Source organism: Cajanus cajan, chromosome 4 (genome assembly GCF_000230855.2).
Source record: "Cajanus cajan strain Asha chromosome 4, NIPB_CcT2T_4, whole genome shotgun sequence".
Taxonomy (NCBI): domain Eukaryota; kingdom Viridiplantae; phylum Streptophyta; class Magnoliopsida; order Fabales; family Fabaceae; genus Cajanus; species Cajanus cajan.
The window spans coordinates 61,234,796-61,261,910 of NC_138520.1; the positions used below are offsets into that span (position 1 = coordinate 61,234,796).

The 27,115-nt window shown below is 29.8% G+C and overlaps 1 protein-coding gene across 1 annotated transcript; it reads right to left on the reverse strand.

Annotated features, from left to right (window-relative positions):
• Positions 1-22,492: 22,492 nt before the first annotated feature.
• Positions 22,493-26,094, reverse strand: LOC114914915 (uncharacterized). Its single transcript, XM_083073309.1, has 3 exons — positions 26,014-26,094; positions 23,834-24,880; positions 22,493-23,171 (listed from the first exon to the last, which is right to left on the reverse strand). Exons 2-3 carry the CDS (start codon positions 24,019-24,021, stop codon positions 22,994-22,996), a joined length of 366 nt encoding a protein of 121 aa, XP_082929435.1. The 5' UTR covers positions 24,022-24,880; positions 26,014-26,094; the 3' UTR covers positions 22,493-22,993.
• Between the last annotated feature and the right edge of the window lie 1,021 nt (positions 26,095-27,115).

Genomic DNA, 27,115 nt, shown 5'->3' on the forward strand with positions numbered 1-27,115 from the left:
ACGTTACCATTTTTGAGGCTTTGCACTTCGGAAAATGGTCAACCTACCCGCAATTTTTGTGGTGCAAGAGGGAGAAAAGAAAAGAAAATGACATGTGAAATCAACAAAAATATAATATGAGAAAATAAGTATATTATAATAATGTCACTAGTAATTAAAAATTCAAAAAGTTTTTTTTTTAATTTAGCTAATTTCGTAGAAACTCTATCTAGAAAGAAGACTTGGCAAAAATATAAGATGGGTAGGGAAATTGGGCACCACTGAATTTGGATGCTACTTCTAATTTTAACTTGTATATTTCGTACTGTCATTTTCCGTGGCAAGGAGCGAAAGATTCCAATGAACGCTGACTTGGCAGCTTCTTGTATTTCCCATTCTCTAATTCCTACTGTCATCTTTTATGACAACAATCGAGATTATTGCATTGTCCCAAGATAGAGATGGGGAAAAAAATTGATTGGCTTTATTATTTAAGGAAAAATTAGAAAGTGAGAATTTTTTTCTTAAAAACTATATTTAGCTTCTTTAAAAAATTCTCATAATTTTAAATAATTTTATTTTTCTTTTTTCTTTAGAATTTTCTCTTTAAACAAATGCTGGATGCATGATTCATTTTGGGTCACTGTAGTATTACATTATTTTTACAAGTGCAGCTAAGAACAAGGAGAAAATAACAAATATCTCCTAACAGTAATAGTTTGTATAGTTATTAGAAATTAAGAGTAATTATTGAAGGTAAATAGAAAAGAGGAAAGTGAACAACAAATGAAATAATTTTCTTTATTATTGGTATAGATATAATTTTATATTATTTTATAATTTTTAGTTGCAAAGTCATAAATTGGTGAAAAATTATAAATTAATAAAAAACTATATATTTTTTTTAAAACGGTTATATATTGAAATGAAATATATACATATATATATATATATATATATATATATATATATGAAAATTACAAAGTCATAAAACATTATGATACTGCAATATCATTTGAAGTCAATTTCACGTTTATAATGAAGATGAAACACTTGTTCCATGGTTAATTGGTAATGCATGGTGAGACGTGAAAACAAGATTTTTATCATTGGCACGAATGCACTGTGTGTGTGTTTTTGACATATAAAAAAATATATTATTAACATTGATATATAAAAAAATATGGATGGGAATCTAAATTTACGGTTTGAACGGGTTATTTGCTTTTTGATTATCGAGATTCTTCTAAACTTCCTCTAGTGGTGTAGTGTCACATATGTCCTGCGTCAAATCTTATCGTGCTAATCTAAAAAAAGATGAAAAAGGTCCCAACTATCTTCAACCATCGTAATGCTAATGGTAAAGATTAAAGGTATTTTTCTCATATTAAATATGTTTAAAATCAATTTTATTATATCCAAAATGACACAAAATCATATTTGTAATATACTAAGTTATTAGTAGAACTAATTTTAAGATATAAAATTAACATTTAGTTTGGAAATAACTATTAGTAGATCTTTTATCAAATAAAATTAATTTTAAAATTTTATCAACCCAAATTCATAATTATATACTCAAAGTCAATTTTGATAAGTTTCTCAACAATATTCAATGAAAAAATAAACTTCATATGCATGATTATCTAGACAAAAATCACATTATTTTTAATTCATATTTACTTAAAATTAAGTATATAAATTTATATTAACCTAAAATTAATTATATCAACGCATATTTGAATACTTAATAAAACACATTGGTTACACCAAATAGTACTAGTCCATGTTATATTCTTTAATTACTCCTTTTTTGGGCCAAGGGGAACAAATGACTTGTGTTATATATGGACCAAAATGATTTCAATACACGCATTGATTCGATTGGTGGGTTTCTAAGGAATGATTACAATACAATATATTCATCAAATAATAGTATATGTTATATAATAGAATATGAGCCACATTCTGAAAAAGGTTTCTTGATATTGCGGGGTGGGTGGCGGTGGGTAAGGAAATCATAAATAACAAAATAAAAAGTTCTCTCCAAGTCATCCACACATCTCTAATCTCTTTCTCTGCCTGCTCTAGTCTAAGCTTTGAAAGACGACTCAACATACGAGCATAGTACTCCAAATTCCAAACCCATTTGCCAACTACGCATTAGAGAAATATCAAATTTAATCTAGTTTCTAGGAATGCGAATATGGGGACAAAACTTTGGGTTCTATGCCTCCAGAATCAAGATTATTTTAATCCATAAACAGCTCATGCTTTTAAGAATGATGTAGCTGGAGTTGTTTAAGAGAAAGTAACCAAAAGTATCTTTAGTAAAAGTAAAGTAACTATTGTATATTAAATGGTTAGAGTATATATATATATATGAGGTTGATCAGCATGTATAAGTTCGAGTTTGAGCTTAATTAAAGAGAAATTAAATGTGCGTTTCTGTTAAAAATATAAGGGGTATTTTAATTTATAAGAAAAACGAAATTAAAGTAACAAAAATATACTATTATGGAAATGGAACGAGGGTTGTTTAGAGAAGCTTTGGAAAAGCTCCTTTCATTGGATTTTTATACAATACTTATTTTAATAATTTCTTAAATTTTTAGTTTTTTTTTTTTAAATTAGAGTGTTTGACCTATAAAGTTGTTAAATGAGTTTATTTGACCCAATCAAATATGATATGTAAGGCTATCAAAAAAGGTATGGTGAACTGAGTTAAACTCCAAAATAGAAACTTGAAAATAACTAATTTAACTCGGTCCGATGAACTAAACAAGCCAAGACAAATCCATAATCTAAGCTTTTAAAAATTTTGAATATTGCTAAAATATTGGCTGAGTTTTAATATAAGATACTTAACTAGTTAAACTAAAATATTATTTAGTTCATAGTTAATAGAGTAAAATAGACTAATTAAAATTAGTATAGGCTAAGTTTCATTATCACGTATTTGGTAAGTTATCTTGTATGTGCCTAAACTAATTAAAAACAAATATTATTTATAAATATACTCTCTCTCTCTCTCTCTCTCTCTCTCTCTCTGTCTCTCTCTCTCTCTCTCTCTCTCTCTCTCTCTCTCTCTCTCTCTCTCTCTCTCTCTCTCTCTCTCTCTCTCTCTCTCTCTCTCTCTCTATATATATATATATATATATATATATATATATACTAAACTAAACTCATTAAACTAATCACAATAAACTATAATTAAACTAAACTTTGTAATGCTTATGCCACCATAAATGTGAGTGTCTAAATTGTTAACTTAATAAAAATGTATTTTTAAATTAATGTTTATGGGACATTTTATCAAACACTTACGTCCATCAGAGGAAAAAAAAAATTAACACCATAGTATCTTGAGAAGAAAAAAAATGTATCCCAAAATAAAATTGTGTTAATTTGATTAGACCTAACAAATGAATTGAGTCATATTGTGCTAATAATTTTTAGGTTTAAAATCTATTGGGCTAATTTAGCCTACTATTTTTTTTTCTTTTGTAAAATTAAAATAAATAAGAATCTAATCCTGATAGTGCTGCGATTGACAATAAATAAAAGGTTGATCCTGACTCCATAGTTGGTGTTGGTCAAGGGTGGTTGTTGTTCCTAGTGTTGTAGCAAAGCAAAGGAAAATAATTTTCTTTGATGACCCAAAATCTGCTACAAATTTTGACTCATAATTTGTTGTTGAACCTTTACATGATATTCAATCCCCTGAGCTAGATCATCATGTTTAAGCAGTCAAAACTAATTATATTTTGGATGATCATGTACAACACATTGATGCTACCAAGTTGTTTTCTGCGCAAAAAGTTCAGTTGTTCCAATTATACAACAGGGAGATTTTGATTCCGTGGTTAACTTTGGCATTGTCACTGATCCTAAATTTGTTGATGTTTTTGAAGGGGATGTTGGGGGCAAGCAGTCTGATATGGATCCTCATACTGGTGTGGACACATGTGCTGGTGCAGTTTTTGGTTTTGCTACAAAGCATCGGAATTGGGCTCCCCTTGCAGATTATGATTTAGAATCTGATGCAGAATCATGATTGCATTCATGATCTAAATTCTGAGTTGCAACCTATTAGCACCAACTGTTGTCACTGTTCTTGTCAACTTCCCTGATTAGGAAAATAATTCTGCTCATTCTAATCAGGTTGTGGATCAGGTTCCACTAGTGTCTCATGTTGCATACACTTTCATAGACCATGGTACTTCAATAAAGCACATTGCTCAACTTGAAGATTAACCACAACTTGATCTGCATTCGGCCTCTAGTAACTTTGTGGAGGAAATGCATCCCTTGGAGGATTCATTTGATCCTATAGTTCAACAAGACTTGAACCTCCTCGTAGCTAGTGGATTCAATTTTTCAAACAGGATTGTTCGAGAGGGTGCTCTACCATTTCAGAATGTGGTTACCAAAAGTTAGAAGAAAAAAAGAAACATGTTGATGTAGCAGCTGCTTTTGTGCCCAGTACTTGATCTAGAACTACCATATCAGCCAAATCTTCATGAAGCTATTATTTTGGATCTTTAGAGAGGCTTTAAAATATTTGTTTCCTTATTAATTTGATTTCCGAGTCTTTTACTATTTTTTCTTAATTTTCACCCACTATATTGACTTTTTTTTTATTTCTTTAGTGAGTTTTAGTTTTGAAATTTTTTACTGTTTTAAAATTTTTAAAATATAAAAAATAATTATTTATTTTATTTATATTATTTGTATAAGTTAAATATTAAAAGATGAAAAATAATATTTTAATAAGATAAATATAAATGATAAATAATATTATTATGTTTATAAAATTTATATTTTTATGTAAATTTTTGTAAGTTAGAAGATGAAAATTTATATTTTTATGTAAATTTTAATAAGTTAGAAGATGATAAATATTATTTATATAAGTTAAATAAGAATGAAAATAATTTTATGTTTATATAACTGATTCTTTTTAATAGAATTGATAAAATTTAATAAGTTAGTTAATATTACATATATTTGTTTATTAAAATTTAAAATTGTTTTTAATTTAAAATGTATACCGAATGTAAATAATGGAAGAATAGTAAAATATTTAGAAGTTGTAATGACATTTATAAGATGAAATAATGATATTTATCAAACTTAAAATCCATTACAACAACAAAAATTAATGGTGGCGAGAACTAAATGCATGACCAATATTTGGACATGTCTTCCTAGTGTAACTAGGGGTATGATAATAGGAACAACTTTTTACATGATTATGTTGTTCTCTAATGTTCATCTCTGTTTTAATCATGTTGGACTTGGGCCGACCCTTAGAAATTCTCTTCAGTTCTGGATTTGGCCACAAAGTTGGGTTAGTGTAAGTTGGCCAATAATCTTCGTGTTTGATTGAAGTTGATTAGAATCGTGAACATTGAAAAGTGTCTCTATCAACGATAATGACATGTCGGTCACGCCTTCAGATGGAATTGATTTCTTGTGAGGCCCATGCCTCAAGAATCCAATGCTACTTGGTCCTCCTCCTTTAAACCAAACTTTCTCTATAAATTTGTTCATCCATTGCTACCACAACTCATATAAACCAAGCATCCTTCAAAATTTTTCGTTTCTGTGAAACTTCCAAAGTTCATTAAACTTTCTTACTTTCACAAAAAATGTTGTTGACAAAACAAAACAATCATAGGTCTGCCTTCATTGGTAGAACAGTATGTTTTACACATAATTTTTGTTTACTTAAAATGTGAATCAATATCTACGTATATTATTATTAAGTAATTTGTTCATAACTGCAGGAAACTGAGAATATCATTTCTTCATTTTGTCATTCAATGCCAAAACCCAACTCTACAATTGTTCCTATTCTTGAACAACTTGATTTTGCCAAGGTGGAAAAACTAATGCATCTTAAGGTGGATCATGCATTGGTAACCACTTTGGTCGAGAGGTGGAGACTTGAAACTCACACCTTTCATTTTCCAACAAGGGAGTGCACCATAACCCTAGAGGATGTTGCACTTCAAACCGACCTAAGAATTAATGGAATATCTATCATTGCTCCAACAATGTTTGATTGGGAGGACATATGTGATACTTATCTCGGCATTGTTCCATTAAAGGGAGAGTTACTTGTTGGCTCTCTAGTGAAACTGAAATGGCTAAGAGACAACATCTTGCCATTACCAGAAAAACCATCAGAGGAACAAGTTCACGCTCATGTTAGGGCATCTGTATTAGGTTTGATTGGAGGTGTTTTGATACCTGACAAAACAGGTAATAAAGTTCATCTTATGCATTTATCTTTACTAACTAACCTTAGAAGAACTAGAAGATATAGTTGGGGGAGTGCTTGTTTAGCCATGTTGTACAAGAAAATATGTAGGGCCACAGAAGTTGAGAGCAAAATAATAGGTGGTTGTGCATCACTTTTAATGTCTTAAGCATGGTATCGCATGCCATATATTGCACCAATTTCCAGTAATCCACCAACATACCCTTTAGTGTGTAGATGGAGCGGGGATAGAGTCCTAAACTTCACAATGATGTTGTGGGATACAAAACCATGTTTGACCACATTCAAGCTAATTAGGTAAATGTTCATAACACAATTTTAAATTATTTATTGCTTTCTTTTGTTTTACATATTATCTTTGTAACACCCCAATTTTTTTAAAAAGGTACTTTTGTAATTAATGGCATTTTGTAATTTTAATAAAGGAATAAGGGTATTTTTGTAATTTTATTATTAATGGCATTTTTGCAATTTTATTAAAGTTTGAGGGGTAAAAGGGTAACTTGGAACGGGCTGTTCCAAAATTGGAACGGGCCGTTCCAAGCAATAAAAATATACTAAAATTTCAAGTTGAGAACGGGCCCAGAACGGGCCGTTTCAACAAGGAGAACGGGCCGTTCCGGAGGGAGAACGGGACGTTCTGCTGAGATTGAGAACGGGCCGTTCTGATTTCAGAACGGGACGTTCTGCTTTTTGAAAACGGGCCGTTCCGATATTAGAACGGGCCGTTCCGAAATCAGTACGGGCCGTTCCGGGTGCGTCAGATTGCCTATAAATAGGAGGCAGGGGGCTGTGAAAAAAAATCATACAGCCAGAAGTGGAAATTTAGAGAGAGAAAGAGAAAGAGAGAGAGAGAGAGAGAGAGAGAGAGAGAGAGAGAGAGAGAGAGAAAGAGAAAGAAAGAGGGAAAGAGAGGGAAAGAGAGGGAAAGAAAGAGGGAATCCAGAGGGGGGAGGTTCTGCTCAAGTTTTAGCTCCTACTTATCCAGGTAAGGGGGAGGAGAACCTTATCTCTTTAAAATTTTATCTACTCCTATTTTTATTTATTTATGTTATTTTTTTTATGTATATTTATTTAGTGGGGTGTCCCTAACCTCATTTATTTGTTTAACCTTTGATTATTTTTGTCTATAATAATTATTAAGGTGTTCATATTTTATATTGTTTCATTATTTTATAATGATTTGTCATTTTTATTTATATCATTGGTATTCTTAATATATTCTTTTTACATAGATATATTTATTGTAAATATATTTATAATCAACTATGTTATAGTTGTGATATCTTGGACTCGTTTTGTTGTTATTTCTTCACGTATTTATGAAGATAAATATTGTTCTATGGCCATAGAAAATAAAGTTTGAATTATTTATAGCTGGAGGTTTGACCTTGGGGATTTAAATGAGTAAGAAATGAAGGTGAAATATCCTATTGTTGATTAAGGTGAAATATCCTTTTATTGGTTGATGTTATGATGATGCTCATTTATCTTGACTAGTCACTACAAGTATAATTCAAATTTTATTGTATCATGAAAATTTAATATATGATCTGTATATATATTTATATATATATATATGTGTTTAATATTGATTATAAATAATTCTGTATATTCTTTTGAGTTATTATATTTATTGGATATTGTTCTTACTCCTTTCTTTTCTTTGTTTTTATAAATTAAATATATTACAAAATAGATGGATCTACTTTGGATTCCAGATCATTTTGCAGTTGATATAGCTGTGGTATTCCTTGGAAGGAATTGGAATGTGGAGGCTATTTGATGAATCTATTACAATTTCTGTAAATTTATTTTCACTATCAATGTAAATATTGTAATAAAAGTGAAAGAAAAATATATTGTGTAAAATAATACATTATTGTAAATATTTTAGAACGATATATCATGTATTAAATTCACAAAATATGATTGTTCTTTATCTTTATCTTTATTAAAAAAAAAAGTATTGTTAACGATATAATTGTGAAAAGAAAATATATAATTATTATTATATAAATTGGGCGTTAGAATCGGGCTTTACAATCTTAATTAACAAAGATATCTTTTTTGTAGTTTTTATGACCCCATATCAAGACTTGCAACCTTCAATACCCATGGAAGCTTATAGAGATGTACAAATGTGGACTTCATGTACCATCATCCTTTGCTTTACAATTATTGAATGACATCAAACAAATATAGTCAAATTAAAGTTTAGGCTCTAAGAAGTCCCTTCTCCACCCAACAATTTGGATGATCTCCACGCAATTGCCATGAGAGGAAGACATGATGAAAATTGGATCGCAAGACATGCACAATAGATAGATGTGTGGAACAACATACATGAGTTGACATTAACGGGTCATCCAATGTAAGGCCCACTGTGTCATACACGAGAATACGTGAAATGGTACATTTCCAATTTCATCCATTTTCTATCTATGTCACTACTACTACAAGATCCAAGGAGGAGCTATCAACAACTACGGACTACCACATCATTTGATATCAGTACGTCTTCCACACAATCATATCACAAGATTGCATCATTTCCTCCACCAAATATCATGCCTAAAGCAAACATAAATGATATATAGAAGGCATTCATTTGCAACTACTTCGAAGGACTTTTTTACAAACTTATTTGGAGTTGATTGTACAACTTCATCTTCAGCACAAAGTTACATGCAGTCTCTTTATCAACCGAATTTTGCAAATAAACCTAGTAGTTCTTCAAATGCTTTCCAACAAATGGCCCTTCAAAATGACCCAAATCCTCCACAACTTGATCCTGGATTCCAAGAGCAACAACCACAACGAAAAAATCTACCACATAACAAACGTCGCCTCCATTGTGGAACTTGCCACCATTACAAAGATAGTTAATAATTGTATGTAAAATATTGTGAAGCTTCCTTGAAAGTTATAATTTATTCAATTCAAAATTTTCAAATAGCAAATATCCATCTCATTTAAAAACGTTCATTTCCAAAACGTCTATATATACCTTAGTGTAGTTCACTAAGACATCAACTTAGACTTAATAAAATAAATATCTAAACATAATATTACCACGTTTTAAATAAATATCTAAACATAATATTACATATAAACTTATTAAAATTATAACTTAATAAATTATAACTTATTTTAAATTATAACTTATTATAAATTATAACTTTTTCAAATTATAATTTATTTAAATCTTAACTTATTAATATTTTAAATTATTCAAATTATAATTTATTAAAATTATAACTTATTAAAATTCGAACTTGTTCAAATTATAACTTATTAAAAATAAAAACTTTCTAAAATTATAACTTATAAAAATTATAACTTGTTCAAGTTATAACTTATTATAAATATAAAATTTCTAAAATTATAACTTATTAAAATTATAACTTACTATAAATATACACTTTCTAAAATTATAACTTATTAAAATTCTAACTTGTTCATATTATAACTTATTATAAATATAAACTTTCTAAAATTATAACTTATTAAAATTCTAACTTCTTCAAATTATAACTTGTTATAAATATAAACTTTCTAAAATTCTAACTTGTTCAAATTCTAACTTTATAAATATAAATTTTCTAAAATTATAACATTAAAATTTTAATTTATTAAAATTCTAACTTATTCAAATTATAACTTATTATAAATATAAACTTTCTAAAATTTTAACTTATTCAAATTTTAACTTATTCAAATTCTAACTTCTTCAAATTATAACTTATTATAAATATAAACTTTCTAAAATTATAAATTATTAAAATTTTAACTTATTATATTTATAAATTATTAAATTTCATAAAATTATAAATTATTAAAATATAACAGACATATATATATATATATATATATATATATATATATATATATGATAATATATTTTTACTCATTTTTAATATTTAATTTATATATATACATATTTATATGTTAATTTATATATTATTTAATTAAAATATTTATATATATATATATATATATATATATATATATATATATATATAAAATAGAAAACAAAAACCACAGGAAGGAGAAAAAAAAAACACCTCTCACGAAATTCGGATCCCGGACCGAATTCCAGAAGGGTACAATGAACAAGTTTACATGCGTAAATAAATTGGTGCGGATTTTATTTTTGTAAATTTTTTTAAAAAATTTCAAAACAGTAGAAAATTCTTTAATTTTGTCCCCCATTTCTTGTATTTTCTTTCTTTTTCTTATATCATTAAAAACTAAAACAATATGCCAAACAATAAAATAAGTGTTGGGTAACGAATTTGTGGTTGGCATAACGCAACCAATTTAATAACACATATCTAACCAATGACATTCATTTGCAGTTTTATCAACCAAACAACCACCACTAATATTATTAATCAAATCAACCAAATGGAGGCAAATGTTTGTATATAGAAGCGAACATAACAAGGCATGAAACTAGCTAGGGCACATCAATGTGAACAAAGGAGAGCTTGTTGGTGCCATAATCATTATGACTTCCAACGACTTTATCTTCCCATAACCATGCATATTTATATAAATATATATATATATTCCCATAACCATGCATATTTATAAATATGAGAAAATCATTGTGCTTTTTTTAATCGATGGCTCTAATAAACTTCCAACGGATTACTTGCTTCTATTGATTATCAAGATATTCTTATTGCCCAATAATTTTTTTTTAATTGATTATAATGATGCTAATCAAAAGCACGAGATGACAAAGGTTCCAAGTTCCAACTGTCTTCAACTGTTGCCATGAATGGGAAAGAATGACATGTACACCCAATAGAAATATATTAAGGAATACGACTTTATCTTCTTATTTACTACTATTTATGAGGTAAACTATGACTTGAGTTGAACCCAAAACGAATTTTTAAGATCAAAACCATGCAATCTTTCTTTAATTCAATTGGACAAATCAATTGAAGAGACTGCAAAGGGATGAATAGATTTTAAAAAGTCTTATTCTTGTAATGGGAGTTTAATATATTTCAGTGGGTGGTGGTCGAAAAAGGAATTTTAAAATAAGAGAGTGTCTCCAACTCATCCATATCACATCTCTCTCCCTTTGTCTTAAAGTTTGGGCATTACTCCAAACCCATTTGCTATTATATAATAAGAAGTTGTAAAGGAATGTATATAATTGGGGATTAGACCTTGGGTTGTGTGCCTTAAAATTATTTTAATACCTAAACAATTTTCGCTCCATTTTTTTTTTTGTTTTTATGGAGATAAAAGGAAAGAGCAAACACTTAAATTTGTTTTTGAATCATAGACATTTTCAATTTAGTTCTTGAAAGTAAAAATTATTAAATACATTTGTAAAACTTACAATAATATTAATTTATAATTAAAAATGTATGACTAAATGACTATACTAATTTATATTTGAGAAAAAAATAATAATAAAGAGTTAAATTAAAAATTCATTTAATATTTAATAGATTGATCTAATAATTATTTAATTTTAGAAATTAATATGAGAAAATATCTCTGAATTCATGGAAGAGAGTTTGTTTTGATACTCACCTCTTTATAATAATATTCACTATTATTCTTTTTTAATAACGAAAATCATGTTTTTAAATTAATAATATTATAATAATATAAAATATTTATTTTAAATTTTATCTTGTATTAATATTAGTTGTTTGAGTCAATAATAATGTAATAAATTAATAAATTTATTTTAAATTTAATTTGTTACATTATTTACTTTATAAGTTGATAAAATGAATATTAAATAATTTATATTTATTATAAAATATTTAAATTTTTTATTAAAAAATAATTATATTGATACAATTATTATAATTCAATCAAATTTATTCATAACTAAATTAAATTAAATTTAAAAACAAACATACAAATTTAACATAAAATTAATATATATATTAAATTTTAATTGAATTAAATAATAGAATCATCTAAACTATGCGTAAACCAACCTCATTACACGCATATTTTTCATTTTTCAAAGTCACGTCTACTTGCCGGTGATGTTTACGTATCACTAGTTTAAATTGGAAATTAGAAACTAAGCTAACATCAACTAGCCGACATAAAGAAATAAAATTAGGATAAAATGAAAAATATGTTTGAGAAAATTAAATTAAGAATAAATATACTTATGGCTTAACTTGTTTATTATTTAAAAAAAATGGAAAAAAAAATATTTTTAATTTATTCTAAAATAAAATAGTCCAAAAACTCATCCCAATATTTACTAAAAATCATCTTAATAATATAAGTTTTAAACATTTTGGATGAATGTGTAAAACAAAATATTTTCAAAATTCAAACTTTATTTTTAATTTTTTAAAAATAATTTAATTTAATCATATAAAACTAACATTGTAGAATGAAAATTGCTCTCGTTATTTATTTACTGAAATAAAATGAACGTAAAACTCATTTCACAATTTACCAAGCTCAACTTAATAAAACGATTTTGAATAGTTTGCATGAAATTTTAAATTCAATCTTTATTCATAGAATCTTGATTTTGGTCTAATTTAATTTTAAAAGATTAACTTAAAGACCAATTTAATTTTAAAAGATTAACTTAAACATATCTAGCATCATGTTTGCAAACATGAACAATTGCATATCTTCCACCAGTAACTTGATTGTGAATGACTTAATAAAGTCAAAAACCACTAAAACAAATTATGATATTAACTAAATTTGTTTAAAATTAAAAAATTATAATAAATTAATAATTTTAAAAATAGTTTTTTTTAAGAAACTAATCAGAGTTGTTTCTTAAAAAAGTAAAAGCATTCTTTTTTATAAAAAAAAAAAAAAAAAGAATATAGTTTAGATAAACACGTTAATAAAATATAAATTACTTATTTTATTTCTTTTAAAATTATGCATTGTTAATACAAAGTACTTTTACACCGTTAATTAATTACAAATTTATCACTGTTATATCTTTTTTAATTATTCATCTTATAAGTCAACAAAATCATATGTAATAATTTATAATTATATGATAATATAAAATTATTTTACATTATCTATGTAGAACCATTTTTTTCTAAAATAAACATATGTTTAAGAAAAACTTAAACATACAAAATCTTTATCTCATAATTTAAATTTAAATTTAACTCAATTATATAAAATTAAGTTTATGACTTAAGAATTTTTTTATTATTTTATAATGAGTGACTTAAGATAGAGATAAGAGATATTTTTTACTTTTTATATATTATTTAATTATATCACTATCTCTCGCATTTATTATCATCATTAAAACCAGAAGAAGAAAAAATCTCGAACCAATCATCCAACCAGATTTCATTGTCAATTGACTAACACCATTCCGTCAACACTTGGTTTTCCCTAAACTAATGACTACCTATTTTGTCTATATCACTTCATTAGGGCACTAGACATTAGAGTTGTGTTTGTTTTTATTGTTTCAACATCAATTTTTCCACTTTTCAAGATAGAAATATAGAAGTAAAAGAGGATAAATTGACGTTCAATTGTTTCGATGGAACGTAAAAGCAAACACATATTAATTGTATATTGTCTAAAAAGAAGAATGAAACTAGTTGGCAAGAACGTACCGAGACGAAAATGCGTACGTTACTATGAGTGTAGACAATGCAATATATTAAATTATATTAAATATATTTTATTGTTCCCTGATCCGATTTACATTTTTCTTTTTACTGATTCACTGAATGATCCCATTTACATGTTCTTGTGGCAACTCCGAAATTATATTAAATTAATGAGGCTTGATTTTTGTCACTCAAAAGTTGGTATTATTATTGAGTTTAGTATATACACCATAGATCTATGAAAAATTTTCATTTGATATTTGATATTTTTCACTTTAGAACCAATAAGTAATATAAAAAGTCTGCTATTTTTAATGTCATACATGGTTCTCACATAAAAAGTTAGACTTTTCATATTGGTTATGACAATTGTAAATATATGAAAACTTGCTTTTTTTTTTTTTTTAATAACATGTTTATGTTATAGTTTTGCCTCTATTTTATAGTTTTAAAATTTATATAACCATATCAATTTTCTTTTTTGACTATGCAAATTTTACGAGCTTAATTTACTAAATTTGTCAACTAGTCTGCATAATAATAATATGTTTTAATTTCTTTTAACATATTAGACTCTAATATTTAGTTGGTATAATTTGACTTTATAATTATCAAAGATATTTTGTTTATGTTTGGTTGGTATATTTAAATTTTTAGACATTGAAAATTTGATATTTTCGTTAGAATGTGTAGACGTTGATATGTTAACACTTTGATTTTTTTTTAAATATTTATTTTTGTTATAGATGTGTTTTTCGTTAGAAAATTTGATATTTTCGTTAGAAAACTTGATATTTTGTTACATGAAAAAAGAAAATAATACATAAAAAAAAATATATAAACATGTTTATATATTTTTTATGTATTATTTTCTTTTTTCATGTTTTCATAGGGAAGATTCAGTTTAATTTTCTTTTTATTTAGCTTTTCAAAAAAATTTTCTTCATATTTGCATTGTACTCGTAAATTGACATGTCTATCTACGAGTTCCAAGGATCGTGAATTTTAGACCGTTTATCTTGGGGATGAAACTTATTCGATCCGTTAAAATGTGGCTTTGTGAGTTCGATCTTAAATGGGTAGACTGACCTAATATCCACTCATATTTAGATAGTTAATAATTAATATTTTACATATCTGTTAAAAAACATTGTCCCTTATACACTAAGGCTCCTTACTTTCTAGTGTTGATATCATCCAACGTATCTTAGTTTATTAGAGCAATCTTTAAGGTAGTAACTCACAGAATGAAGTTAATAAAAAAGAGAAAATATTTTTTTTTATTTAAAATTAAATTAAATTATTATAATATCATTTATACAAATTAAACAAATCAAAAAAAATGAATGATTTTTTTGTCCTAAAATTTTGGTGTAAGTTGCTAACATACTCTCACTAAAAAAATAGGTGGAAATATATTAACATTCCCCTATATATATATATATATACATATATATATATATATATATATATATATATATATATTTAATCCATTAATTCTTTTCACTCTTATTTTATTTCTCTTGATAGGAATATGGCATGAATATGCAATAGAAGTTAAATATGAACAAACTAATAATGGTTAGTATTTTAGTCGGTAGAGTAATAAACTAAATATTTATTATATATTTAAAATTTATAATAATTTATATATAAATAAATATAATTAGTTATTATGTTTAAATATATAATTATATTTAAATTTTATAAATAAATATTTTTAAATATATAAATTATATTTTAGATTTATGATAAGTAATTTATATTATAATACTATATTATTTTTGTTTATTGATAATTTATTTTTCTAAAATTTTCAAATTTAATTCATAAATAATTATTGTAACGTAGAGGAAAAAAAAAGATTCAGTAGCCAGAACGGGCCGTTCCTAAATTGGAACGGGCCGTTCCAAACTACTGATTTGGCCTTACAAAAAAGAAGGAGAATGGGCCGTTCCGGAAGGAGTACGGCCGTTCTGGAAAGGAGAACGGGCCGTTCCGAAGGGAGAACGGGCCGTGCCAGAGGGAGAACGGGCCGTCCGGATGAGTCCCGGAACGGGCCGTTTTGATTTCAGAACGGGCCGTTCTGGGCGTGGATTTTGTGCGTGATTTGGGAGTTCGGAACGGGCCTTTCCGAACTCGGTACGGGCCGTTCTGGGGCAGTCCGAAAATCTATAAATAGGGGTTACAGGAAAATGTGAGTTTTTAGAGAGAAGTTTTAGAGAGAAGGTCTCTGGGTCAGTGAACTCCTTTCTCTCCCAAATTTCTCTGTTTGACTCCTTTTCTTCTCTAGAACACTAATGCCTTCTGGATTTTCTTGAAATTCATATTAGAAAGCTTACTTTGGGAGGATTGAAGTTCCGGGTTGAGCTTTGGAAGGGAATTCTATTTCGTCACAATTGTTAGCTTTTTGAGCCGATCTTCAGGTAAGGGAAGCTAGAATGTTTGTTATTTAAGTTGCATATGAGATTAGAAATTCAATTGATGCATGAAAGTTGAGGATCCATGGCTGGATCGGAGAATTCGCTCATTTTTTGAGGTTTTGGGAAAAATGGGATTTTCGGGTGGAATTGATGCATCGGATGGGTGCATGTAGATTTGGAGTGTGCTTTTGTGTTTGCATGTGGCTGGATTTGTTGGTTTGGATGAGAGTTTATGAACTCTCTGACTGGGATTAGGCTAGGCGCAGGTTGAGCGCGCCAGGCATGGAAGAGCTTAGGGCTCTCGGGTTGGATGTTGGGCCAGGCATGATTTGGCTGCGTCAGGTGTGGAGACTCTTAGGAGTCTCTGTCTCAAGGACACCGAGCTTGAGTTGAACGCGCCGGGTGTGGATGAGTTTTAGGACTCAGGTTGGGATTAGGCTGGGCGAGCTCAGGCTACGCCAGGCGTGAATTGTTTATGAATGAATTGATGCTTATGCATGTTTAAAGTTGAAGTTTTAGATCATGTATGTATGATATATGATGTATGGTGAGGTGTGATTCATATGTATGCTTTGTGATGATACGTATGAATGTTTGAATATGAGTATGTTCATTGATCATAATGGTAGGTAGACCATTTATGATGTATGATGCATTATTGCATGTGATGTCTATGACATGTGTATGATTGTTGATCATGATGGTGGGCAAACCATTATTGATGTATGATGCATGATTGCATGTGATGCCTATGGCATGAGTCTAGCCTAGGACTTGAGAGAGGAAAAATATTTTTGAAATGGAAGAGCTCACATAGAGTCTCTTGAGAGTGGTGCTTGGATAGGCCACTGATATATGAGAGTGGTGCTCTGGGAGGCCACTGGTTTTGGGAGAGTGGTGCTCAGATAGGCCACTGGGTTGGGTGAGTCTCCTCTAAGTCCTTAGCTAGTGTTGGAGCGGGGTATGAGGTCGAGGGTTATTCCCTTAACCAAGTACTCGGGAAGGTGCGTGGATCCTTGCGGATAGTCGGTGGGCGAACTCCACAATTGACTTGGTTAATGCATGCCAAGGTCGTGGTAAGCCCGTACCCAGCTGTGCTATACCTGACGGTGGATCTGGACTTCCAATTGTGTAAGTGACATCATCATAGTAAACTCGAGTGAGGATTATATATCCTGTTTAGCTGTGACCGAGCGGGCGCATTGGGCGTGAAAACGATTGGGGTGGTTTCGGTAGGATGGAATGTCACTTATACAACTCTATTGTTGTGGAGATCTCCTAGGTGTATGCATGACGACGCATTAGATGATTGATATGCATTGATATCTGCCATGAGATGCATTTATTGCATGATTATTAATATGATGAAATGTGGTGTTGGACTTCATGATTGGTGGATTGTGTTTTATGCATGAGTAATATTGGATAGAGTGTATGGTGTGACTCTATGAATACGATTGTGTAGTATAGATTATTGTTCTATACTTGTATGATTGATTTGTGAATTCTAGCTTACCCTTTTGTTTCCATGTGGTGGAACTGCGATGATCATACTTGGTATGGAAGCAGGTCAGGGCTAGCTTGGAGTCGAGGTGACCACTGCGAGACGGGGAGTTTGATCCTCGTGTTAGGGTACCATTTTGGGTAACGATTTTGTTTGCTTGACCGGCACTAGGGAATATTACTTTTGGGATGACTGTACATATATGGCATGTTTGATTTTGTATTTAAAGAATTTAGTTATTTTTATTCTTATCTATACATGTATGTATGAGTTATCCAACTTAATATTTCTCTTAGTTCACTAGTAGTAGTGCGATTCCACTAAGTGTAGAGACCATGGCGGGTCGTTACAATTATGATAAATAAAAATAAAAATAAATTAAAAATTAAAAAATTCTGAAATCTCTTTCATTGAAAAAATAATCTAAAAACATTTTCACTTGAGATAAATATTTATATTTAATATAAAGGATTAATAATAATAATAATAATAATAATAACCCCATTTTGTGATTGTTCTTACCGTAAATTCGCTGTCATCGTTAGGGTCACCGCATCCGAGGTATTGTCCGCTTTGGCGCTCGTTGGGCTATTACAGTTTTGTCCTTGAAAACGCGTCTCGGTGGGTTAAGGAGGAAGGGTGTTTATAAACTACCCTTAGCCTTGACTCTTAAGCGATGTGAGACTTTTAGGCATTACCGGAACAAGCCCTCTAGTCGATGCTAAGGGGCAAGAGTGGCCTAGGCCCTTCCTCTAGGGCCAATGTTCCTACTGTAAGTCTGCTGTCATCGTTAGGGTCACCGCATCCGAAGTATTTTCCGCTTTGGCGCTCGTTAGGCCGTCACGATTTTGTCCTTGAAAAAATGTCTTGGTAGATTAAGGAGAAAGGGTATTTATAAACTACCTTTAACCTCGACTCCTAAGTAATGTGAGACTTTTAGGTATACGGGAATAGTGACAATTTGTCACCACACTCCACACTTGAATAATATGTAGTATGAAAGTTGCTGTTACATTGTCTGGAACTATGCCCTAATTTCGATATTTCTTGTCGGGGGAATCTGGAATATATCCTAATCCCAAAATATTTTATTTGACAAATATACTGAGCGCGTAATATGGATCTCAATATTCTTATACGATTAAAAATTATTTATAGATATTAATAAATAAAAAAATGCAAGCCATAAATATTTTGGTAAAATAACATATATTTTTAGATAAAAATAGTCATGCACGACGACAAAGTTGATGACAACAATATACTAATTAGTCAATCTTAATAATAGTAGATATAAAAATCTGTAGAAATATGCTTTTACAGTTTATGGTTTTTACGGTTGAAGAATTTCACTAAAATATGCTAATTAGTTTTCCATGGTTAACACCATCTTTCCTATCCTTGGTCTCCTAAAGTCAATTCTTAACGAAATTTGTGACTTTCCCTTTACCTATAATTTTTGGATACAGGGACTACAATGGAAAGTCGACTTTATGGGGACCAAATATTAATTAAATCATCATTGTTATGGTAAAATTGTCAGTTTTTGTCATAATTGTTTTAAAAAATTAAAACATAATTTTAATCTTTTAAAATTTAAATTATATATTTTTTTATTTTATTTATTATTCCCTTTGTCTTTTATCTATTAAAAGTTGATTTTTGGTCATTTATTTATTTTTATATTTAGATAAATTTGATATTTTTAAAATAATGATATTTTTTTACATGATCTTTAATTAATTTTTAGTTGATTCAAGATGTAAAAATTGTAATCATTCACTTATATCAAAACTATGAACTTTAATTGTCATTTACAGTCAAAAGAGTTTAAAACATAGTAAAATTGTGTGAAATATATTATAAAAATTAGTATGGAATTTTAAAAAAAAAATCACTTTTTAAATTTATTGTCACATGATTTTCACTATATTTATAACTTTTTTGAATTTGAACTTCAATTAAATTTCATACAACTTTCAGGTTTTGAATAAGTTAAAAATGATTAAAAAATATTTTCTTGAAATAAAAAATAATCATTATTTTAACATTGATCAAATTGACTCAAATTTAGGAGATAAATGATCAAAATAAAAAATTTTAAGATAAAAAATTAAGTTGAATTAAAAAATAAAATAAAGAATCCAAAAATATAATTTAAACTTTTATAAATTGTATGATAGATAGAGTTGTCAAAACAGGTCACCTGACCTATGTCATCATGGATTGGCCAATAAGTGGATCAATCCAATCCAGTTTACCTTCTAATGAACTAACAAGAAATGAGCCAAACCTGACTCATCACAGGTTGGTGGGTTAAACGGATTAGTTCACTTAATTTTAAAAAAAATTTAAAAAAATTTATTTTTTTTCTTCTAATGTTCAGCCATATTAATTTTTTTTTTTTAAAATATCTGTTCAATCAAATCTATTTTTTAAAAAAAAAATTGTTGTTTTTCTAATATCTAACCACATAATCTTTTTTTTCTTCTAATTTCTTTTCCTTTTCTCCTACAAAAACAAGTCTTTGATCCAATAAATAATCCTTTTCAGTGTGACATTTGGTTGAATGAATAAGTGAGCTATGGATTTTTATTTTTTTTTTTGTAAGTGGGCTATGGGCTTTTAATTTTTCTTTTTTTACATAAGTGAACTGTATGTTTTTTTTCTTTTTGAGTGGGCTCGTGAGTTGGGTTGAATTTCTAGTAATACTGAAATTTGTAATTTATTTTAAGTCCAACTTGGTTCGAATCTCTGATGGATCGGACGGGTTCACAGATCATGGTCTATTTTGACAACTCTAATGATAACTTCATATATTTAGATAGTCTGATAATTGAGAAACTATATTTAGTGTTATATTTTTCTCCTTAAAAGTTTAATTATGTACTTCCCTAATGAACCAAATATGACCCCGTATAAATTAGAAACACACCAAAACATAGAAACTTTTTTTGATCTTTATTGTAAAATATTTTTAATTAAATAACACATATTACAATTCATTGAGATTGACAGACATTTCATCAAAGATAATCTAGACAGACTTTGTGATTACAACTCATGTTCCTACAGAACTTCAGATAACATATATTTTTACAAAAGGGCTCCCTCGGGGTAGATTTCAAGATCTTGTAGGCAAGTTGGGAATGATTGATATTCATTTACCAACTTGAGGGAGAGTGTTGTAATTAGAGGAAAAATCTTCATAATTAGAGAAAATATCTATAGAATCTTCTAGGATATTTTTCATAATATTTTTCCTTATTTCCTTATTTTAGAAGATTAGATTGTTACAAATAGGTATAAGGAAAATGTAATATGTATGAATAATAATAATAAAAATTATTCTCCTTTTCAAGTGAAACAATAACATCATAAAAGATATATTTAATAATTTCTTAATTTTTAGAGACTAATATAACATCTTTTAAATTTTAAGTATTAATTTGAGTGTTTCCTCTTTAAATAAGTAAATTTTTTTCTTTCTTTCTCTCTTAAAATTCTAACACGAGAAGATATTAAGGGTGGTCAAAGTGGCTTTTAGTTTTAAAAATTAGCAATGACACACTCTATTTCATGCTTAGGCATAGGATTCAAATTTTGAAAATATAATCATCTACAATTTATGCTAATTAGTGTTAATAATTTAACATTACAATTAGTTTGTTAATAATTTAATGTTACAATTTATTTGTTAATAATTTAATATTACAATTACAATATAAATGAAACCCAAAATATATTTTTTCTAAACATATAAATTATATAAATGAAACAAATTGAGCTCAGTAGCACCTTTCTTATTCATTAATTGCACTATGAGTGCGTCAATAGTGAGCTAATTAACATGAAAGGCCATAAACTTTAAATTGCACGTGGTATGAGCTACGGTGCAGATCATTCTATAGGTGGAAGGTACTAGTTTATGGTTCTATATTCTATTCAACAAATTGAACACGATGGAAACTTCTATTTACTTAGAGACATTGACTAATAATTGGGAGCCACGAGTAATTTCCTCGAAATAATTAGTTTCCCTATTGTACTAGTAAGCACCCTTTCGGTCATGCAATAGGCCGAAAGGGGCGCCCAAACTAATGAAACGCACCAATTGGCACCCCTTCGGTCGGACAATAGGCCAAAAGGGGGGTCCGAACCAAGGAGTCACACCAACTGCCCCCTCAGGTCAGGCAATAGACCAAAAGGAGTGCCCTAGCCGATGAAACACAACACCCCTTCGGCCCCGAGCTTGGCCGAACACCCCTTCGACCCCAAGCTTGGCCGAACACTCCCTCGGTCTCGTGGGTAGCCAAAACCCAAAGAGAAGAGATCTGAAGCTATTCAAAACACCCCTTCGGCCCCAAGCTTGGCCGAACACCCCTTCGGCCCCAAGCTTGGCCGAACACTCCCTCGGTCTCGTGGGTAGCCAAAAACCCAAAGAGAAGAGATCTGAAGCTATTCAAAACACCCCTTCGGCCCCAAGCTTGGCCGAACACACCCCTTCGGCCCCAAGCTTGGCCGAACACTCCCTCGGTCTCGTGGGTAGCCAAAAACCCAAAGAGAAGAGATCTGAAGCTATTCAAAACACCCCTTCGGCCCCAAGCTTGGCCGAACACCCCTTCGGCCACAAGCTTGGCCGAACACCCCTTCGGCCCCAAGCTTGGCCGAGCACCCCTTCGGCCTTATGCTTAACCGAAAACCTGAAGAAAGAGCCTATGATAAACACGTGGCAAGCCAAATGCCTACTATGCATTAATTACCATGCCAGATTAAGACAGGATTAAGGTTAAGTCATGTATTACCCATTTCCCAAGGATGAAGGCCCATCAGGCCCGCATATGTCACTATAAATATACAGGTGGTGTGACATAAATGAGGTACGTTACTATTCCTTATAAAGCATTTATTGCCCTGAACCGAACACTGACTTGATCGTCGGAGTGCCTTTGCAGGTACCCTCCCCCACCACCTGGAGCTAGTGTTCGGTCGGCATCGAGGACTTGGAAAGACCTGAAGACAGTCAAGAAGGACGAAGGAGAAGAGTGTTCTTGCGACAGGAACACCTATGGTATTAGCACCTTTCATGAAATCAAGTAAGTAGTCAGTAGCTTTAGTCTTTGTTTCAAATTGTGTGTATACTTGTAGAGAAGATTATACAGGGGATAGCGATGTTGTATAAGAACCATCACAGTAACTTACGCCTTTTAATGAACATGAACACAGTCGAGACTACAGCTTCTGCAATGCCAAATGAACTTTTGCAGTCTTGTAAGCTTTCACTACCGGCAGCTTTGGATTCAGACTTCTCACATGTTGGTTTTAAGGCAACATTCAAGCCAATCGAGTTAGGTTCCGTCACAAAACTGTAAGCCACAAGATAGACAAAACATCATTTAGGTTTCAAATAACTATAACTATACACGGTACAACTAGTTTTAACTGGACAGTGTGTAGCAAAAATCCATAACATCTCAGTGCATAAATGCTCATGAAATTCTATTTATTTATTAGATAGAGCTCATTGACTCAACAATCGGCAAGTTATTACGAAAATAAAAAAAGAATGAAAATGTTTTCTAAAACCAAAATGGCGTAACTGTTCCTAAATCTTTATAGAAATTCATAGGACCTAGACATATACCCGAATTTTCTCATTCACATGTTATAAAGCTTCATTTACCGCGAGCTCATCCATAAATAATATGGCTCCAAAAACCCACTAGTCATAGATCCACATTAGATCACCACAGGCTCCTACGTCCAACAACCCCGCCACCGCTGCCAAATCATAGGAGTGCAGACCCTGCTTGACTTGTTTTGAAAACCGTGGTCCATTACCAAGTAGTTCTCTTTAAAAGGCAAATCCAGGATACTTGAATTTGCATGTATACCCACCACACTCTTACTCATTATTCATTAACCTCTAAAATTTAGAGTAGTTATTATTGACCACATGAAATTATCCTATCCAAACAACTGAAATTTAACACTGTAAAAAGTATTACCAAGCAAAGGCTATTCGTACCTTGCCTCAAAGCTTCTTCCTTCAGAGGCCATCAATGCACATGTATCACAAATAACCCAAGGTGGAAGTAGTGCATTCTTAATTTCAATGGTACAAAGGCCATCTGATGATCCTCGTGCAGACTCGCCATCTTTCCATATAGACCCGTTATAAGAAGCAGCAATGTCTTCAGCTCTTCTTGTCTCCATGCATTTAATCTGAGAAACAGAAATATATAGATTCCAATTATTTAAATAGCTAGCGGAAGAAAAATAATCATTGAAGCTTCAAACAAACTGGACAAAAAAATTTCAATTTTAAAGCTATCGAATCCTCTACATGGTTTTCTTTAAGATAACAATATATTATTGATACTAGACCAGACCAGTGCACAGATTTGAAAAATTAAGCAAAGAAACTAGTAACAATAACATTAGACACATAAAACACTATACTGGAAACACTATTAGTATTACTTGCTCAAGTAACATAAAAGGATTGGTATGACAGCTCAATAATCAACTTAAATAGACAAAATTCCAGAAAAAAACACACGTGAAATAAAAAGGAATGCAATGACGTCAAGAACATATACATCAGGAATAGAAACGGCAGAATTTTGAAATGGCACAGGAGAACACAAGACAGGTACGTCCACACCGGATAGTGAGGTCAAGAGAAATCTGCAGAGTGCAGACAATAAAAACGTTAGTCAGCAAGAAGATTAAAAATATAAGAGTAAACATCAAATAAGTCTGATTTAATTTGGGCCTATGAAAGTGACTGTTGATCATCCTATGAGCATTGTTTAGCTTATTTCAATGTTCTGTATTGAAGCTTATATCTTGATAAGAACTTATTAAATAAATGCTTGGTTTTGATGTTTATCAAAAAACACCATAAGCCCGAAGTACAAAAACTGGAAAGGAAGCTATCAACAAATCAAAATGTCAGTCACCTGTAATTTAGGAAGAGGTCATATAAATCATGTACACTGTTGTTGCCACTAAAAACCAGCAAAGATTCTGGGCTATTATCAACATCAGAGAATGACCTTAATCGTCGGGTCTGTTATTTCAAATAACATGCATCAATAAATAAAATTATACATTAAAAAAAACTTAAATACTGTATTGGATTTAATTGATAGACAAGCTTTCAAAACACCATAATATGAACAGAGACAGACAATTATTAACATGAAGTGCAAGACAATAACCAATTTGAATAACCTATGCATGCAATTTATTAACAAAATTTTCATCCATCGATTAGTTGAGTTTAATTTAGATATACATGTAAGACTTCACTCTTTTAGTAATGTAACGATGTACGACTATAGGAAGGTGTAAAAAAATATTTTACAAGCAATTTAAATTAAACTCTAAATAGTTCAGTTAATGTTAAATGGGAGCCAACAGTAACAGAGAAGTAATTTCAATAATTGGTACAAATTTATCATTAGAATCACAAAGTGATAAGCATGCTATGTCAAGATTAGGGATAGGAATAGGGTAGGCCAAGCCAAGTCAGACTTTGAATATATAGGTCAGGCATGTTTTATAAAATTAAAACATAAACATGACCTATTAGCCTATTTAAAAGTTTATTTAAATTATTAATGTTAATTAGATAAATAAACTTAATTTTTAAAAATCAACAAAATTATTTTTAAAATATAGTTTACTCAATATTATTAAAATTTAAATTTTAAAAGAAATATAGGAGAAAAATTGAATCATTTTTTATTGAATGAACAATTCAAGTGTAATTATGTATGTTGATATACACTCATGCACAGATCATAAGCTTATAAACCTATAATGAAAAAAAAAATAATTGTATTAAATAATATTTTAAATATTGATAATTTATTTTTGTTTTATAAATATATTGGTTTATTTATATTTTTAATAATATATTATTTTTATTATTATATTATATAAATAAATAGACTGGTTTATCAGATCTAACAAACTTTTCTATAAATTTAAGTTTAGCCTTTTTATATAAATAAACTTTTTTAAAGGTCTAAACTTTGTCTTTCTATTAAACATGTCAGGCCATAAACCCCTTGTTTAAAGCTTGCTTTATTTCCATCCCTAATTAGAATTTGATCATTTTACATTTAGAGATTAATACAAACATCATTTGAAAAAAAAAAAAACACTTTATAAATAGGCAATAACACCGATACAAACCTGTCCTAAGTTTTGCTTCTCTATCTCAGACAACTCAACTAGATCCTCAGTTGTAACTTGTTCCACTTTCGAATGGCAAAGTGGCATAGAGAAACGGAGATCCTAATAAAGGGTATGCAACCATAAATAAAGTTCAGAGATCATCAAGAGAATAAATATTGATGCGAAAATTCAAGTATTATAACTATAATAATAAAATAAATAAAGAGGCCTTGCCAAATAAGCAATATAGAATAAAAGCACAGATAAATAGGCAATAGCACAGATACAAACCTATCCTAAGTTTTGCTTCTCTATCTCAGACAACTCAACTAGATCCTCAGTTGTAACTTGTTCCACTTTCGAATGGCAAAGAGGCATAGAGAAACGAAGATCCTAATAAAGGGTATGCAACCATAAATAAAGTTCAGAGATAAATAAGCAAAACTTTATTTATAGATGCATACCCTTCATGGATGTATCCTCAGTCCATTCTACCACCTAGTCCATTCTACCACCTTCAATAATATCACTCATAAACTCATCAACATCAGACAGAGGTTTTCAAGCAGTTTTCAGTATATCTGTTTATTGTTTCTTTGTAATTTTCCTCTTTCCATTTTCCTCAAGCTCTTATCCTCCCTTTTCATGCCATAGAATTGGAGTTCTTGAGGAAACGACAAGTAGCTTGGGAAGAATCCTTTCGGGACCTCTATAACATGTTTCGAAAGAACATTTGTGGCCTTTTTTATGGTAATTGTTCATTACCTTCATTTTCTTTTTGTCAAATAGTGTTGTAATCATTATAAAAATATGTTTATATGATGCCTTGCCTTTTCTATTCTTCTGGATCTTTTTGTGTCTGCTTGTGAGATGTAATTTATCCTCTTTCTGCATAAAGAAGAACTATTATGATAAAAGAAATACAGTTGTTTCTTGTGGTATTATTGATGTTGACTTAATTTCTATTGTTTTAACCTTCCAACTTCATTATGCGTTATTTTTTGTTAACACTTTACATCTATTTATTTATATTGGAATATGGATTTTGCATTTGTAACATTTTTTCTTTTCCTTTTCTAGTTTGCACTGCCCGGTTTGTGGTGATGTTCACTGGTGGCGA